At 56.7% G+C, this 12,681-nt stretch overlaps 1 protein-coding gene across 10 annotated transcripts in view; it reads right to left on the minus strand.

Moving 5' to 3' along the window:
* The window catches only part of ERI3 (ERI1 exoribonuclease family member 3), a 129,542-nt gene that overhangs the window by 15,517 nt on the left and 101,344 nt on the right, over positions 1 to 12,681 (minus strand). For 6 of the 10 annotated variants that reach the window (XM_088835242.1, XM_088835243.1, XM_055403822.2 and 3 more), the window contains one exon: positions 8,168 to 8,300. The exons of 1 other annotated variant lie outside the window; for it this stretch is intronic. In XM_088835242.1, coding sequence (XP_088691368.1) covers positions 8,168 to 8,300 — 133 coding nt within the window. The remainder of the gene's footprint in view (positions 1 to 8,167; positions 8,301 to 12,681) is intronic. 3 more of the 10 variants (XM_055403826.2, XM_055403821.2, XM_088835238.1) reach the window with 1 other exon arrangement.

The raw sequence follows: 12,681 nt of genomic DNA on the forward strand, positions 1-12,681 counted from the left end.
CTCGTCCCTGTCCTCCAGCTGGCCTTGGCTTCTGGCCAGATTTGCACCCCTCCTCGGGGCCCAAGGAGCCTCCTGGGGGTCCTGGGGTGCCCACTGTGGGCAAGAGTCCTGGGGTCTGGCTGGCTTGCCGCAGAGTTTAATAATAGTAACAGGGAGAGTAAGCGTTTCCATCCTTCCTGCCTTTGGGCAGAAGAAGAAAGGAAAGAGGAGGGAGAGGAGGGAGTGGAGGGAGCGGGCTGAAGGGAGGCTTTGAGGCCTCAGAACTCACATCAAACGGCCGGATCTGGGCCTAATTGTCTGACCCCTGCCCCTGCCTTCAATCAGCTCTGCGGCTCCCCGCCCGCCCCTCGCCTAACTAGCAGCCATGTTCTCCTCATTAGGACAAACTCCCCTTGCACACGTGTCCCCGGACATGTCCCCAGCACTCCCAGCTCCCAACCCTGCCTGGTGGGAGGGTACAGCAGGGACCCAGTTTTGGAGGGGCTCCTGGGACAGCTGGACCCTCGGCCACAGCTGGCTGGCCTGAGCGGCTCAGCACCTCTCCCTGAGCGGCGGGGCCCTGGAGGCTGCGTGCTGTGACATGTCCCTGGGCTGGCTCAGCCGCTGTGTGCATTCTGTCCTCTGTGTGTCCTTCTTGTTACAGCCCGACTGTCTCAGACACATAGCTCTTGAGGGTGAGCTGTGTTTGAATCCTGTCCCCTTGAGGCTGGTTCAGGGGATCTGCTGTGGGTCAGGGTCTGCATTCAGAGGCCAGGAGCTGAAGGAATTTGTCGGCCTACTGTACATGGATGGTTCCCTTAAACAGATCCAGGCATGGCGATGTGTGAGCGTCTGGGGCTGGTGGCACAGCAGGGAGGCAGGGGAGCTGGGTGGTGAAGAGCTCCGACTCTAGAGAGACGTGTATTTGAACCCCAGCTCTCCCCGCTCCTTGCTCTGCTGCCCTGGGTGTGTGACAGCCTTCCTCAGCTTCCTTAAATACGATTAGGTGGCAGCCCCAATCTCACAGGGCTGGAGGATTCAGAGGTAACAGGTGTAGAGTCCTCTCTGCCACACCTGGCACTCAGCAAACCTTACGGAAGGATACAGGTGGGGACGGTAGATTCGGCCCAGGACAAACAAATTCCCTTCTCCGCAGGCCTCACTTTGCCAGCTGGGTCAAAAATGTCAGAGACAGAAAGAGCTGTGAGGAAGGGTTCAGAGCCCTGTAGAAAAAAAGAGCAGCTCCCAGGGGAACCAGCTGATACCAGGGTAAGAGCTCTGATGCTGGAGCCACAATTTGGGGGCAGGGATGTCACACAGCAGTGTCAGGCGGGAGGGGCAGGAGCCCAGCTTAAGGACTGTCAGGTGGCACTGAGGTCAGATGAGGCAGGTTAGTAGGGATGGTCCATGAGATAGAGATCGTCCCTTGAGTACTGTGGGCTTGGGAGGAGGGGTGCTAGGAACACCACGGGAATGCAGGCTCTCTGGGTCACTCTGGGTATTCATTGTCAAGGTACCAGACCTGTACGGGACTGGGGGAAGGGCTGGACCGGTCTGGGCCTTGACATTGTCTCTCACCTTAAACCAGTGGTAATGACTTGCAAATATTGATGGAAACGCAAACTACAGAGATTGTGTTTTTCGGGGAGTGAAGGTGGGGAGAGGGGATAAGGAGAAAAATAAACTGAAATGAAGTCCGGTTATCTCCCATCTGTGGCTGCTCCTAATCCCCCAGCCCAAAGGAATCCAATGCAGCCCCTTATCTGCCCTGTCAATCACTCCATCACCGCCCAGTGCTCAGTGGGCACCGCACGCCCTCGCACACACTCAAGCACATGCTCACACATGCACACACTCACTCCACGACTCTTGCTCCGACACTCCTGCCCACCCCAGCCCATTACTCCTCCGAGTAGGAGCAGCCAGCACGCAGGTCCTGCCAGATGGATGCAATTTGCATAATATCAGCAGTGGAGGCTGCAAGATCACCAGGGGTCAGGGCGCTGACATCCCCGCACAGTCTATCTGCAAGTGCTAATTTGGCCGGCATTGATCTGTCTTTCTGATTTCTTTGTCATTTACGTCTGCGATGGTTTGACAGGAGATACAGAGAGACAAGGGGAGGCCAAGCCGGGCCTGGGGCTAGGAAGGTAGGGAAACAAAGATTGTACTTCCCAGTGCATCAGACACACACAACACACACAGACAGACACTGGAACCTCCTTCACCTATCTGCCACTCCATTCATCCATCCATCCATTTTTCCATCTCTTGAAGACTAGAGACTGGTGTCTGGCAAGAGCCAGTTCCTCAGATGTTCCTGGGCTCCGAGGGCGCCAGCCCAGGGAGGAAGGTGTGAACAGCCCGAGCACTATGCAGGCAGCCCAGTGGAGGCCCTGTGGATGCCTGCAGACTTGTCCCTTCTGGTGGCTGGCCACCCCCGGCTCATCTTCTCTGGGACACGCTAGAAAGAACTGGACGGGGTCAGGGGAGGGGGGAAAGGGGGTGGCAGTGCTGGGGAAACACACACTCCAGCGGTCTCTCCCCCCTCCTCATAAGGGAGCTGTGCTGACTTCTCCCCTCCCAGCCTCCCTGCCCTGAGGATGGCCAAAGCCAGGAGCAGGGGGCGAGACACCCCTCTGCCTCTCCAGGATGGCCAGGAACAGGTCTATCAGGTCACAGAGGCCTCACCTCAACACTTCACCACCTTCAGGTCATCCCAAGAAGCCCAGACTGGGCTCTGGCTGATTCTGAAGCTCTCCAGCTCAGCCAGCAAGTCCCAGGTCAGATCTACATCCTCCCTGCTGGGCCCTTGGCCAGAGTCCTCACGCTCTCCCCTGCCTTGGGAGGAGAGTTCAGCACAGGGATGGGTAGGAGATGTAATGGGGTGGGGAGGCGGGGAGAAGATGGGAACTCTGGGAAGGAAGAGCCCACTGCAGAGAAGTGGACATGGTCACTCTGTTAAGGAAGGCAAAGAGGCTGGAGCCTTCCAGGAGTGAACCCTCCGCCAATGGCTCTGGCCTGGCCCCACCTCTTTCCCTCATCCAGGGTAGCAGAAGCAGGGTGATCAGAAGGAACTCCCTGCTGGGCAGGTGGGGGGGGGGGCACTGGTGTTTGGTGTGTGCTAATCCTGGGCCCAAGGTCTTCAGAGGGACCGGGGAACTTCAAGGAGGGGAAGGCAGAGCTGTACTGCAGACGAGCTCATTAGCCAGCACCCCCACACCCCCACCCCCCCCACAAGGAGGAGGGCGGGCGGCCCAGGGAGCTCGGCGGCGGAGGCAGCAGAGAAAAGGCTGTCACTGTCCTTTCTTCCTTTTGGTACAAGCATCTCCCCGAACCAACTATTCTCCTGCAGTGACATCTCTCACGGGCGCTAATGAGATCTGTGTCACAGAGCTAATGCGCTCTGACTGGACTCTGATAGACACCCCACTCCTTCAGGGGAGCCTACAGGTTGGCACTGCCCCCTAGGGCCAGGCCCCACCCAGTCACCTGCCAGCCCAGCTCTCTTGCCAAACTGTGCTGGGCAGCAAGCTCCTGAGACGGCTCACCCGGTGACGTGTTATCCCATCTCACCTGAAGCCTGTGGAATTCCTGGTCCCTGAGCAGAAGAGCTAAGCAGCCAGGGCACGACCACCCAGCTGGGCACCAGGGAAGGTTTCGATTGTTCGCCCCACCTGTGACACCAGCAGTCTGCGGGGCCTCCATGTCCCAACAACAGGGAAGATTTTACTGAGGTTTCCTGTGTGGATTTCCCAGGCCGTGGCCTTAGGGAGGTCAAGTATGTAGGGCCTGAGCATTACCTCTAACTGGGGCCTAGGGATGTGTTCTGTGTGCTCACACTGGGAGGGCTAGGCAAGACCCCTGGGGGTGGTCCCTAGAAGATGTGCAGGATCTCCTGGCTGGAAAGCAAACAGAAATCACTGTGTAGGGCTGTCGGGTCAGGAGGAGGCTGGAAGCCAAGGGGCGGAGCCCTGGCTGCCAGGGCGACTGTGCCAGGGTGGCCATGCCCCCTCCCCTTTCTTCCTCAGGTGCTGCTACCGAAGCTTTGCCAAGACTTGTGGGGTTTACCTGACAGTGGGAGAAATTCCAAATGTAAGCTTGTTTTCTTCCCCACTGTCTCTGCTGGTGGCACAAGAAAGCCCAACACCAGAAAGGTGCTCCTAGTTCAGCATGGTGGTAAGAATGCAGACTTTGTGCTCAGATGGACCTGAGAGTGAATCCTGACTCCTTGGTCAGACTGCCTGTGTGACCGCAAGTAAGTCACTCAGCTGAGCCTCCGCCTCCCAATCTGTAAAATGGGGATGACGATGGCTGCCTTCATCAGACTGTATGAAACCTTAATGAGTCAATAGAAAGCGCCCCCAAATAATGTGAGTGTGCTGTGCTGACCACTTGCTGAAATGAAAGAAGGCCCACTCAGCAGTCCCCTGTGGAGGCCACCTGAGTCAAGAATGCTGACGGAGCCCGCTGACACAGCCAGTCAGCAGTTCTGCAAACATGTAGTCCCCCTCACCTGCAACCTGCTCCATGCCACCCTGCTCCCCGGGAAAAACGTCTCTCCCTGACCACAAGGCCACACTGACAGCCCCCGAACCCCCTCTCTGGTAGGCGTTCCATCCCTGATGCTCCCCCTTCTGCAGTCCCTAGGGCCAAGCCCTCTCCCCATCCTGGTGACAGAGGTCAGTGGGTCAGGACCAACACTGGTTTGGCACCTACCACAGCTCCTGAAACAGCAGGTGCAAGGTAGCCGTTCACCACCTCCTTCCCCATGCCTATGGAAAGCTGGCCGGCCCGAATTAACCACCACCTTCCGCATACCTTACTGCATGCATCCCTCACCAACCCTCCCCACTGCCCTCCACTGCCCTGTGGCCTCCCCTTCTGTGATTTCTCATGGCTAGTCCTTTCCACACAGACTCTCAGATGGCACTGCCCGGAACCAGCTCTGACCAGGACATTCTATCCAAACACCCTACGGCTCCCCCTCAAACAGCCCAGCCATGCACATCTACCCAGCGGGCCCCTCCCTTCCACAGCCAAGGTCCCTGTCCTGCCTGGCCAGCCAAACCTCCAGCACACCTGCCCCCTTACTCTGTCAGCACCTCCACCACCCCAGTGCCCAGCAGGAGTCCCCGCCAGGTAAGTCCCACAGCACTCCCCTGTCACCCATACCTTAGAAGGAGACTCAGGAGATTCCTTCAGGGGCCAGGGTCATCGGAGCTAAGCACACCCTGCCACTCCCCTCCCACCCAAGGCACTGCGGGAGAAGCCAGCAGCCCCTGGAGAGGGCTAAGCTATGGGACCTGCAGAGTCCTTACCCAGCATCACCAAGGCTGCCTCACCCCCCAGCAAGATACATACCACTCCCCTCTTGGGGCTGGCAGCTCCTCACACAGTTAATTAGCACCATGTCACTAAGGACCAGCCTGAGTGGCCAGTGACAGGAGCTGACCCCTGACCCCAGGGCTGGGAAACAGTCCACATCAAACTCTTACAGCGCGACCCTTTTAGCACGCACAGTAACTCAGGGCACCGCCAGCTGAAGCTCATTAAAGCTGTCTCTTTGGTGCGAGGGCCATTAACCTCACCGCTCAAAATCCGCACCTCCCCTCCCCGCCTCTCCCAGCCCAATTAATGCCTTGCGTCCTCCCTCCCTTCCAAGCACCCTCACCCACACCTCAGAGCCAGCCAGGAGCTGGCAGAGCAGCCCCCTTCATTCACGAATCCAAGGATCGAGTGCCAGGAGCCCCCGGTGCCCTGGGCAGAGCAACAGAGGAGGCAGCTCCTGGAGCACCCACTGTGCACCCAGACTGCACCGGCCGTTCCCAACAGCCCAGGGAGGCAGGTGTCACTGTCTCTGGTCTAAGGTCACAGGGCCTGAACTGCTGCTAGCTCCAAAGCCCTGACTTCGCTGCCATCAGCCAGAGCCTTGGGTGGTCCTCTGGGGCCCACCCAGAGGGAAACACCTTCTTCTCTGAAGAAGGATGGAATACTTCAAGGGTCCCCGCCTAGAGCCAAGATGGGTGAACAGACAAGAACGACCTCACTGAGTCCCAGGAGGCAGCAAAGAGTGGGAACAAGGCACCCCTTCCTCTCACAAACACCCCCAGGACAGATACGCAGAAGCAGGGCACCCCGTTCAAGGCTGTGTGGGGTGAATTACCCCAGTCCTGCCAACCCCTCAGTTTCTGGCAGCTCCTCTTTCCCTGGGCCAACATGTCTTCCCAGTGGCCTTCCCGGTCCCTTCCTTTCCCAACACCCTTGCCCTGATTCATCACTCACTCGTCGTCTGTTCATCCACCAGAGCGTTTGTCGAGCACCTACTTAGAACTAGTGTGTGCAGCACCCAACTGCCTCATTGATTCTGGACCAGAGCTCTGATCCTGTCTTCATCTCACTCATGGACTTCCTGTCTCCTTCAAACCTCACAGAAAGCCATATCCTCTGACCTGGAATTCAAGGCTGGCTTATTTCCCCACTTATTTTCTAGCCATTTCATTCCCTAACCCAAATGTCCCACTCCAGTCACAGGAAACTACTTGCAGATGTCCAAAATTGTCCTCTTATCACAACAGGCTTCCTCCTGCCCTTGCCCTTTGGAATACAGACGGCCTCCCCAAAGTAGAAAACCCTTCTCCCAACTGTCTGCCTAGCAAACTCCTATTCATCCTTCAGGGATCCCCTGACTCAAGTCTCATCTTCTCTAGGAAACGTCCTGCTGACTTCAAAGGCCTATCAGCATGATAGGTTTGGGGTCTCCTCTAGGCTGTATAAAACAGCTCCTATGGGAAGGAACAGCAGTTGTGGGGGACTCCCAATTCCCCAGGCCTCATGGCCACTTCTTCTTTCCCCCGGGACCCCAAGAGAACCTTGCGGGCCCATAAAAATGATATGGGGCATCCCTCAAGTAGTGAAATGTAAATGAAGAAGAAGAAGCCCTTGGCAACTGAGGGTAGGGGAAACTGTCCTTGGGGCAGCCCAGGTGTTTCTATCATGACCCTGAGCACCCTGGGTGGAAACTGCCCAGTTCAGTCTCTGTCTCCTCCCAGGAGCTCCCTGAGGACAGGATCATCCACTCAGCACACCAGCCCCACCAGGCACCTGCAGTGTCTGCGGAAGGATGAGAGGCCAGTCTGTAGCAGGTGAATGGACACCTTTCAGTGCATCTTGCCGGCCTCCTTCCCCGTCATACCTCCACAAAGGTACACAGGCTATGCTAATGTCGTAACATCACCCAGGAACACCCCTGCTCCTCCCCGCTTGGAACGAAGTCTATGCCTGTCAAGTACCCTGCTTGAAAATATTTGCATGCACACATGTGCAGACATACACACCAAATAAGATGCACAGACATGAACAAACACATTTTCTGATGGATATACACACAGGCTGATGGTTGCTTCCATAGAGACAGGTGCCCTCAGGAAGTTGTACATAGAACACTGTTACCCACACACACATACACGCATCCCTCAAAAAGACACATTACAGGGACACATGCAAATTCCCAGACAAACACACAGAGACATGCAGTTTAAGATGCCATTCACTCACTCACAGACACACATCCACAATGATATATAAGAAGCCAGCAGAGCCTCCAATGCCTAGAACCAGCCCCCTCCCATGGAGGAATCCCCCTGAGGATGCACCCCCATCTGGTACCCCAAGTGGCCCCTCCCAGTCCAGGCACCACTCAATGGAGGCTGCTGCTCCTACGGGGAAGTTCAATACCCTGTGGACGGAGCCATCGGTCAGAAGGACCCCGACTAATTAAAAGCTGGTGAGGTTTAAATAATTCATCTCCTTAACTCCCATTGATCGCCCAGTTTAGTGGCCACAGACTTGAAACAATATTAAACAGCCTTCTCCAGCTCCACGGGGGGTGGGTAAGCTGACATGTGCCCACCCCTCTGAGGACATCACCCACCAGAGATGCAACCAAGGGTGGGATCCCTTGGTCTGAATCCAAGGCCACCTGTGATCCACCCAAAGCCCAGATCCCAGCCTCCTCCTGAAAGCTGTTTTGAGAGATCCTTTCTAGTGGTCAGGTTCCACTCTCCCCTCACTCCACCCCTCCTTCCCCGCTCCCCCCACCTATGGAGAGCACCCTGCTGGAGCACTGAATGAGCCCCAGAACCCCTCTGTGTGCCAGGGGACTCAGGTGTGTGGGCAGGGGACTGACCAAGCTGCCAGGGGGATGTGTGGAGGGACTGACCAATGCCGCTGTGGGGCCGGCCTATGTGTTGCAGGCTGAGGCCCTTGTTCATGTCTAGAAGTCCATTCTTGGGCCAGCAGCCCATGGCGAAGCTGTAAGCCTGGAAGACAGGAGGCAAGAGTGGTTACCAGAGGCCCTGACCCAACCCCATCACTCACCAACACCCCCAACCCCCCACGTCTTCCCAGCAAGGGCTTACTCTCATCACGTACTTCATGAGAGTCCGCCCTCCTTGCTGGGTCCCCTTTCCACCAGCGTCCCTCCAGAAAACCCTTTGCACCTTCAGAGCTCCCTCTCTCCTGGGTGTCTCCCCATCAGAGGTTCCCCAGCCCTCGTGGGGTGCCCCTCACCAAGCTCCTCTATAGAGCTCCCATTTACTAAGATCCTCCTTCTTAAGACCCCTCCTCCCACCAGGCATCCCCTTCATCATGCAACACCCCACCCCCCCCATCCAGAGTCTCTGGCCCTCTGTTGGGTATTACTGGCCACAAAGACCGGTGGTGGGAGGGACTTGGAGATCAATATATCCAGACTTCACTCCAAAGACAGGAAAACTGAAGCCAGAGACAAGGGGGCCAGCCAAATGCCTATGGTCAAGGTGCTTTTGACCGGGAGGTAGACCAGAGTGCGGAGCTGAGTGCCATATGGGCCTCAACTGAAGAGAGGTAAGGTCACCTGGCCGACTCAAGCAGAGGGGGGTGTGTGTGTGTGTGTCTGTGTGTGTGTGTGTCTCAAGCAGCTGTGAGGGGAGCACACGAAGAGTGTGTGTGTGTGTACACGAAGAGTGTGTGTGTGTGTGTGTGTGTGGTGGGAAGCAGATCTCACTGAAGGTCAAGTGCTCACTTATGAAAGTGTGTGTGTGTCTGTGTGTGTGTCTGTGTGTGTCTCAAGCAGCTGTGAGGGGAGCACACGAAGAGTGTGTGTGTGTGTGTGTACACGAAGTGTGTGTGTGTGTGTGTGTGTGTGGTGGGAAGCAGATCTCACTGAAGGTCAAGTGCTCACTTATGAAAGTGTGTGTGTGTCTGTGTGTGTCTGTGTGTGTCTCAAGCAGCTGTGAGGGGAGCACACGAAGAGTGTGTGTGTGTGTGTGTGTGTGTGTGTGTACACGAAGTGTGTGTGTGTGTGTGTATGTGTGTGGTGGGAAGCAGATCTCGCTGAAGGTCAAGTGCTCACTTATGCATATTCAAAGCAGCCACCCATCGATCTGTACTTAATTGTTTTCCTGGGGTTGGGGAAGCAAGTGCTGGGGGCATCGATCTGCTCAGCCCCCAGCACTCCACTGCCCCTCTCTGTCCCCAGGCCACCACCCACCTCCTCCATGATGGGGGGGCACACATCAAGCAGGGACAGCACCTCCTCTCACATCCCTTACAGGCATGACAACCAGGTATCACAGATGAGGAAACTGAGGCCCAGAAAGAAGAGACTTACAAGGGTCAGAATGCTGTCAAGTGGCCCTACAGGGATTTAACTCATTCAGCCTGCCAGCAAGCCCCAGATTTCTATCAGTGGGCTTGCATAGCTACCTGACCCTTCAAACAGTACCCATCTCTTCTCCCAAGAAATCCCCAGCACCAGGCTGTCCTTCTCCCAGTGGCAGGAAGGTGCCAGGGTGGTTAAGACAGTGATCACTGCAAATCATGTTTGGGTAAGTCCCCAGAAGTTGGATGGTAAGTCCACTGGTGGAACTAAAGTGACTGTTAGCCATGGGCGGCGGGCACCACAGAGCCCCACCCAGCACAGGGCCAGGGGAGTCCCCATCCCACCACGGACTGCCTCCCAGCGGAGGAGTGCCCAGCACGGGGCCTCCCAGCGGAGGAGTGTCCAGCAAGGGGCCAGAAATAGCACAGGAGGCTGAGCACGCAAGCTGTGCCAGGACCAAGGCGCTGAGCGGAGGGCTGGTCCCTTCCTCCCCAGCCGCAGGAATCGAGTGTCAGCCATGTGGGCCCTGGGAGGCCAGGAGAGAGTGCACCTCAACCTCAGCTCCCTCCAGAGCCACTTTCCTTGACCACAGAGGTACCAGCCACCGCCCGACTTCCCAGCCTGCCCTCCCACGCTTCCCCAGGCCACAGCTGTACCCACAAATCGGGGGCTGAGCGTGAGGCTCAAGGACAGGGGAGAGGGCGCTGGCTCGGAGCCAGGGCAGAGCCGGGATGCAGGCAGCAGGGAGAGCAGCCGGTGGGCGGTGCACAGCTGGGGAAACTGCTGAGCATGGTCAGGGCCGCGGCTGGAGCGCAGTGGGCCAGAGAGCAGTGGCGGGCCGCCTTTCAAGTACTTTAAAATCACTTACAAAGGCCGGATTAAATGATCAGAAATTCCATTTAATAGGACAAATAAAGAAATAACAATCTACTCTATCAGCCTGGAGAAGGCGAGCTGGATGGGTTTTCTTTTTTTTTTTTTTTTCCCCTCTAAAAAGGAAAGAGGGAAGGAAGGGGGAAAAAAGAAGGATAATGTGTGTTTACTCAAGCAAAGAAAAAAATATTTAAGTGATGTCGGGGAGAAGATTGCGGTAACTAGTGAAGAATAACACCGTCTACTTTGCTGTCAAATCACACCCGAATTTCAGTAATAGATTCTCGGCTGACACTCAATTCAATTCGAAGGTGATCCTGCTTTATCCCAGCCCATCAAATATTAAACACTTGCATTAGCAGGTGCTGCCGCTTCCCGGCTTAAAGCGGCGGGCGGGCGGCAGGGCTGCCGAGGCCCCTCTGCTCTGCGTGCGGCTCGGGGACAGGGCAGCTTGGCGTTATCTGCACGTCATCCTAAGCCTTATCGCTGCTAAGCGGGAAGACCACTTCAGATAACACTAGGCGCCTGCCCCAACGCGTCACCGTGATTAGATTATTATTATAATTATGACTCCCCAAGATCTTCTGCAGACTGGAAAGTGAGGGGGCAGCAGAGCCCAGGAGGGCCTGGTTGGTCCAGGGCAAGCCGGGGCCCACAGAGGGGAAGCAGGGGTACCAGGCAAGGCGGCAGCCCGGTCCCGCCTGACGAATGCCTTTCAGGAAGGGCAGTCTAGCTTGTCAGAGCTGGGGCGAGATGAATTGGTGTCTCTGCTGCGGCCGCCAGTGTCATGCCACACGGTTTCCCATTCCCAGATAAGGCATGATAACCAATTGCTGCCGTGACACGGCCTCAGCCAGCACTTCCTTGGGGGCATGGGCGGGGGGCCAGGGAAGGCGCATGCACACAGGCCTGCCAAGCTCCTAATAAGAGGGATTTAATTTTTACAAATGCTGCTTCCAGCGGGGCCTTCACGTTCCAGCCAAAGTCCAAAATGATATTAAAAACGGTTAATTAAAACTGCTCTCCTTCAGCCTGGGCTCTCCCGTGCTAGAGAACCCTGGCAGGCCTCCTCTGGGTACTGCCACACGCCTCTGCAGCGCCGAACCTTCCAACGTGACCGCCTGCCTCGTGGAACCCCCCTGAGGCACCGTCCCATGGCACAGCACCACAGCTCCCCCCAGCTCCTACTATCTCGGGCACCCCTCGGGCACAACTAGCAGACAGCAGAGAACACAGGGTTCTTCCGCCACTATCGGCGTGTTCTGGATCTTGCTCCTGCTGCCCCTCTGGGCCTGTACCTTCAGGCCCACCACCCCTGGCACTCACTACTAAAGTCCCTACCCCTCCCCAGATAGACACACCATTGAGCACGAGGACACACACCCACACGGGTACCAAATTGTCCCTCAGGTGACTCAGCCCATCCTTCCATTCCCTACGCCCCTCCCGATGCCCACCCTCAGAGATTACATCCATCTGTGAATCTTAGCAGAGCCTTCCCAGAAGCCCAGCTCAGGGCAAGGTGATATGGACTGTGTCTCAGAGGTTCTGGCTGAGGGGTCAAGGCTGGCACCAGAGAGCCACCAGAGCAGGAGGATCAGGGACGCTGAACCCTGTGGGTTGCCCACAAGGACATCGGAGACAGACAGGCCCACGCTGGAGATGACTAGGAGAGCTTCCTGAAGGGAGCGGTACTGGAGGCACCGGAAAGAAGACACAGCAAGGACAAAGGAGAATGACAGGAGCAAGCGGGATGGCAACAGGCAAGGGCTGGGCTGGGGTGGCCAACGTGGAGACATCTTGAGGTGCTGTCTCCCAGTTCCGTGCAATGCTGGCATCAGTCAAGGGGCCCAAGTACCACCTACCACCCCGCCTTTACTCCTGCCTGCTTCCTATCCCCACTCCCTCTCTCTCTCCTGCCAATCTGTGGGGCATGGGGTAAGGGACCCAAAAGCTTTCTGACCCTGATCAGTGCTAGGCAGAAATTTGAGAGCCAGAGCCTGTGCCCAAGCCCCTGTCCCACGATGGCTCCCAATTCTCTGGATGCCACTTCTCCAGCTGCACCTCTCCTAGCTAGTAGGGCCCACCTGCCCAGCTGAGGGTTCCTGGCCAGAAGGTGGGGCAGGGGGAAGGATGACTGAGGAATCCTCTACAGGGCAGGCAGAGTCAGGGTGAAAGATGCTGGG

Source organism: Moschus berezovskii, chromosome 4, assembly GCF_049115385.1.
Source record: "Moschus berezovskii isolate FMDL1 chromosome 4, NW_MosBer_1.0, whole genome shotgun sequence".
In the NCBI taxonomy this organism is placed as follows: domain Eukaryota; kingdom Metazoa; phylum Chordata; class Mammalia; order Artiodactyla; family Moschidae; genus Moschus; species Moschus berezovskii.